The sequence below is a fragment of the Manis javanica genome, chromosome 11, assembly GCF_040802235.1.
Source record: "Manis javanica isolate MJ-LG chromosome 11, MJ_LKY, whole genome shotgun sequence".
NCBI lineage: Eukaryota > Metazoa > Chordata > Mammalia > Pholidota > Manidae > Manis > Manis javanica.
Genome location: NC_133166.1, coordinates 3,025,233 through 3,030,970, shown reverse-complemented (window position 1 = coordinate 3,030,970; position 5,738 = coordinate 3,025,233). Strand labels below are relative to the sequence as shown.

Sequence of the window (5,738 nt, the reverse complement as noted above, 5' to 3'; positions counted from 1 at the left end):
CACAACCCATGTTTAAATAAGTTTAAGACAAGTTCCAGAAGTGGAGTTAAATGGAACATACTCTTGAAATCATATCAGAAGCTATTTAAAATTGAATAGGCAATATTCTTTTTTATCCAAATTGTATCACAAAATAATTAACCGTAGGTATACTTTTAAAGCTTTATTTACTCAGAATTTATTGTTTTAATAAACTTTTACATTTTATTTTTAAAAATGAACTTAAACTATATGTTAAAAAATTAAAATAGCTCTTTCCAAAAAGAAATGCTAAATCAAATAGGATTCTAAAGAAAAGGGAGAAAACCAGTGCTCTTCTACAAAAGGTTTTATTTTGGTGACATATACTTAAGGAAATAAAAAGCAATTCTAGCTTTTCCATTTGTTATGTTTCATTAGGAGAGGGAATGACTAATATGTAAGGATATATGTAAGTTTTTTGAATATTAAAAATTATAATTCACTTGCTGTTTCTATTTCAACTATAAAAGCCTTCAGTTAGATAGAATGAAATCCTGGGACTGAAAATAGAAAAATATATTAAAAACATTCAAAACATGCTAATAACAGTCATTACTGATACTAATTTTTTGCATCCATTGTTACCAGGCTCTGTGCTAACTAACCTATATATGTACATTACATCATTTATTTCTCACAATACAATAATGTAAGTACTGGGTATAAATCCCACAGTAAATAATTGGTGGACTGCTAATCAACGAACCAACTAACCAATCAAACAAGCAAATAAATGACATTAAAAAATAATCATTAACAATAGCTCTGTAGACTCTTTGCGGAACTTAATCTCATTGAGCCTCACTTGTCTCATAAGACATAAAAATAATTATATCCATCTTCTAGGATACTCCTGCAGAATAATGAAATCATCATTTTAAAATGCCTCGTATAGTTGTGGCCACAGACTTCACTACACGCTAAATAATGCTAACGCTCCCCTCCACTCATTTCTTTATATGGGTAAAAGTAGACAAAATTTAATAAATCAAACCTATAAGTAATATTTTTAAAAAATACTAATAGGTTTTAAACAATTTAAAGGAAAGATATAAACTGGAAAGCAAGGGATGGTAGAATAAAATAATAGAGAAAAGTCTGAGCAACTAGAAGAGTGACAGGATGGGACTGGCTGACTTAGCAGAAGAAAGGAAATATGACTAAGTAAAATGGATGCAGAGTTTAGGAATGATACTATCAAGGAATATTGAGGTGTAGTCTGTAGTCAGCTAAAGCAAAAGGATGTGGCAGAAATCACTAGGAACATCTCAGTGCACTGACAGTGTTTCCCACAGAAATACTGAAATTCTCAAGGATGATGACAAAATATGGGCTGAAGAGAAGGTCTGTCAGCTAAAGAAAGAATGACTGGAAGTCACTGGCTCATCAGCTTCTTATAGGTAGCAGCTATCTTTCACAATTAAATATACACAGAGGCATGTGTGTATATGTAAATACATATATAACCATGTATGCACACATACACATATTCATGAAATATATTTTAATATAATTAATGTATGTATATAAACACTAATACGTATAATAATATAATAATGTATTTCATGCAATATATACACCCAACAGTGAATTAAGAATGAACAGCTTAGTTAAGCAATTTTAAGAACCTGAATTTCGTCTCTGGAGAGTTTGTATTTCTGAATTTTGTGAAAGGTTTGTGAGAATACCAGTTAAGATGTGAGACCTAAGGTTCCTGAACAGAAACTGATTTCTAATGAGACATTTAACAATCTAGCATGTAACAGAAAAACAATTTTGCCGTCTGTTAATCTCCTCCATTTTCCCCATTAAGGGATGAAAGCTACAACATAAATGGCTCCAGGGAATCTCACCGGGGTGACTGAGTTCATTCTCATGGGGGTCTCCCACCATCCAGAGCTCCAGATTCCACTCTTCTCTGTTTTCCTGGTGATCTATGGGCTGACGGTGGCAGGGAACCTGGGCATCATCACCCTCACCAGTGCTGACTCTCAACTGCAAACCCCCATGTACTTTTTCCTCCGACACTTGGCTGTCATCAATCTTGGCAATTCTACTGTCATTGCTCCTAAAATGCTGGTTAACTTCTGGGTTTTGAAGAAAACCATATCTTACTATGGATGTGCAACCCAGCTGGGTGGATTTATAGCTTTTATCGTGGCTGAGATTTTCATGCTGGCTGCAATGGCTTATGATCGCTATGTGGCTATTTGCAACCCCCTGCTATACACGGTGGTGGTATCTCGGCACTTCTGCCTTCTGCTGGTATCCCTCACATACCTCTATGGTCTGAGCACAGCCCTGACAGTCTCTTCCTGTGTTTTCTCTATGTCTTATTGCTCTTCCAATGTGATCAACCATTTTTACTGTGATAGCGTCCCTTTGTTAGCATTGTCCTGTACGGATACCTACATTCCAGAAACAGTAGCGTTTGCCTTTTCAGGAACCAATTTGTTTTTCTCCATGATTGTTGTTTTAATATCCTACTTCAACATCGTCCTTGCCATTTTGAGGATACGTTCCTCCCAGGGGCGACAAAAAGCCTTTTCCACCTGTGCTTCCCATATGATGGCTGTCACTGTGTTCTACGGGACTCTGCTCTTCATGTATTTGCAACCAAGGACCAACCACTCATTAAATACTGATAAAATGGCCTCGGTCTTCTACACCCTAGTGATTCCGATGCTGAATCCCCTCATTTACAGCCTAAGGAACAGGGATGTGAAGGGTGCAGTAAAGAGGTTCCTGGATAACCCCTGCAATTATTCAAAGTAATGTAAATTTGAAACTACAACTGTCAGGTAGAAAGGTAGACATAAGCAGGTGGAGGGAGAATAAAGCCAGTAAAGCCCACTAAAAGGGGCTCACAGACTTAATTCGATAAAATCAGAGGGCAAGAAAATTCTCTCAGAAGTCATTAGTTGAAGTGTCAAAGATTAGGAGTTACTTAGAATGTCCAAACATTCCCCAGATGGAAAAAACAACATACCCAAATGAGAAGTCTCCAAGCACAAACTCTCCCCAGATAAGAGAAAATAAATTATACAAAGACAGGTACAGACATCATCAGAGCTGCCCCTGCCTTCTTTTTATCAATTACACTGGTGGAGGGCAGAGGCAGGAGACGCGCACGATGGTTATTTTTCCAACAGTCTATAGTAAGAACAGGAAGGATTCCATCTTAAAGCTAAGAGTCCATTTCAAAAACCAGGGGGTTAGGAAGGAAGATTCCGAACATATTCTTTAGTAAACAATCACTCCCACCACTTTGGGAGCAGGTGCAGGTGGTGTTGACTGGTGTGTTCCCAGAGGGGAGTTACCCTGGAAAGGAACGGACCAATTTCTGTAAATTAATTCTGCAAAATTACCTGGAGGATTGATAATAAAAGATTTAATGTCTCTTTACCGGAGATAAGCATTTTGAGACCACTTTACAAGTTTGTACCCCATGGCCCTTTGAAAGTCCTTAAAAGAGGGAACCCCCATGCCTCATCTCTGAGGAAGAAAAGGAAAATATTCAACACAGCCATCAAGGTCAGCAAACCGCTTTTTCCCTCCAGTTGGCAAAGCCCTCCCAGCTCCCCCCTCCCCTCCTCCAGGCTCCTCTTCTGCCCTGCGCTTGCCGAAATGCCACATATCAAAATAATATAAATTGCTCCCCTTGCTTTGTGTTCTGGGCTCAGACCTTGGGAGATGACTCCTCTGTGGGCCTGCCCGTGTAAAATAAACCTCAACTCTCCAAGACCTCCGAGTGCCGCTTGGTTCTTCCGTCAGTGATCCAGTTCAGATTTTCCAGTATTTTCCTTAACAAGGACACACACGCTTTTTCTCTATTTGAATGTATGACTTTAAATAAAGCTTTTTCACTGCTCAACTTAATTGCGTTTTGTCTCTGTGCTTTTCCAGTGGTAAGCGTCTTTGTTTCATGACTATTTCATTCTATTTCCAAGTCTTCACTTAGTCTCTGCTTTACTCCTCATAAGTAGGGAGGGGCTACTGAGAGCTCAGATTTGGGCTGGCAAGTTCTCCTTGCTTGGGTGATCCAGACGGAACTGTTCCAGGAACCTGCCTGAGACTCTCCTTTCTTTTGGAAGTTCTCAGAACAAAGTCTCACTCCATCTCATTCTCTGTATTTCCCAAAGTCCCAGGGTGGGCGGGGCTAGCCCCCACGCAGGGCAGATCCAATTGGACACAGGACCCCAAGTGACCCTGGCTTTAAGAGATCGCAAGGGAATCTGCCCTTTACCAAGGAATGTTTTGCAAGCTTTCCCTCTGCACCTCTGAAATTTCCTGCTCTCAGCTGCCTGCAAGGCTGCTGCCATTCATTTCCACTCTCGCCCTAAAGAATTCCTTCCATATCTACACTCGTCTAAGCTTCTCAGGAATTCTTTCTCATTCAGTTAAGAACTCTCCCCCTCTAGGCTGAGGTTTCACCTGATGCACCGAGAGAAAGCTGTGTCTGGCAACAATATCAGGCCTCCAAGGCCAAGTGTTATCAATCAAAGACTTCTCTGCCCTGCCAAGACCCCATAAAAGAAGCCTCAGAGTAAACTGCCTGCAGCTGTCTAACCTCAGGCAGGCCCGCTCTGCTGTACAGGGTGAATTAAAATTCACTTTGCCTGCCTAACTTTGGTTTTGTGTCTTATGCTATCTACCTTCACTGTGTCTCCGAACTGACTTCTCCCCAACACTATCTTCCTTTAAGAGTGTTCATTTGCTTTTGAAAATCTTTCTGATAGAAGAGGCCATTCAAGAGTTAAAAATTCCATTAATTTAAATGGCAAAATCTTAATCCTTTTATTGCAACCTCAAATACCCAATTTTCCTTAGTGAAAAATACAGTAATTGACTGAAGAACACACACTTACATAAATAATAAAAATAACTTGAAAATAAATACATTTTAAATGTAAATTACTGAAGGATTTTTATAATTTCTAAACAAGGAAGAGGAACTCTGATAGCTGGTGGTAGAGGTGAGAATTATTTCTTGGAATGTGATAAGGAGTCAGATCATCTTCTTTGCCATAGACATCTTTTGTTCAGCTGTTTAAAATTTTATTAAGTTTTTGCAGCATTTTACCTACCAATTTCTTAAGCTTTGGGGGCCCATTTAGTCTTGCACTTAAAATAAATTTGTATCAGAGGTAAAATAAGCCTTTAGGAGAAAATTAAAACTAAACAGAAAATTCTTACATATGCATAGATATAGGACATGTGGCAAAATAGAAAAAGAAATATATAAAAGGGGATTATTTTTCTTCCCTCTCACTTGGTGCATGTACATAAAGTGAAATGTTCCTATCCTACACAAATGTGACATAAAATTAATTTTCTCCAGATTATTCTTACAGCAAACATTGTTGTATAGAATTGATGGTCTTTATTGTGGAGTCATAACAACAAACAAACATCATTTTTGCTTGGTGTGTTTTGGAATAAAATGTTATTAGATCAAAAAGTTAAGTCATTGTCTTCAAAGGGATGCCAATTATGAAAGACACTCACGACAAAAAATAAATAAAAGTTAATGTTTATTAGGTGGCATATGTCTGTCTGTACATGGAAAACTTTATTAATATACAATGGAGTGAGAAAGAGTGGGTGTAGCATTAGGAAAAAGGCAATGTCTGGAAATAAATTAGATTCATGAAATGTTTAGGGAAATCAGACATAAGCCATATACAGGGACCATGAGACTAAGATCCATGAGTTAA

At 38.1% G+C, this 5,738-nt stretch overlaps 1 protein-coding gene across 1 annotated transcript; it reads left to right on the top strand.

Moving 5' to 3' along the window:
• Positions 1-1,854: 1,854 nt before the first annotated feature.
• Positions 1,855-5,738, top strand: LOC108389243 (olfactory receptor 8J2-like). The gene is made up of 2 exons (XM_017647781.3): positions 1,855-2,754; positions 5,667-5,738. The coding sequence occupies exons 1-2, from the start codon at positions 1,855-1,857 to the stop codon at positions 5,736-5,738; spliced, it is 972 nt and encodes a 323-aa protein (XP_017503270.3).

Bases quoted from the DNA above. Each gene is read 5' to 3' on its own strand.
- LOC108389243 (XM_017647781.3), top strand. From the start codon at position 1,855: ATGGCTCCAGGGAATCTCACCGGGGTGACTGAGTTCATTCTCATGGGG. The intron at 2,755-5,666 runs GTAAAGAGGTTC...GAAATAAATTAG, and splicing joins ACAGGGATGTGAAGGGTGCA to ATTCATGAAATGTTTAGGGA.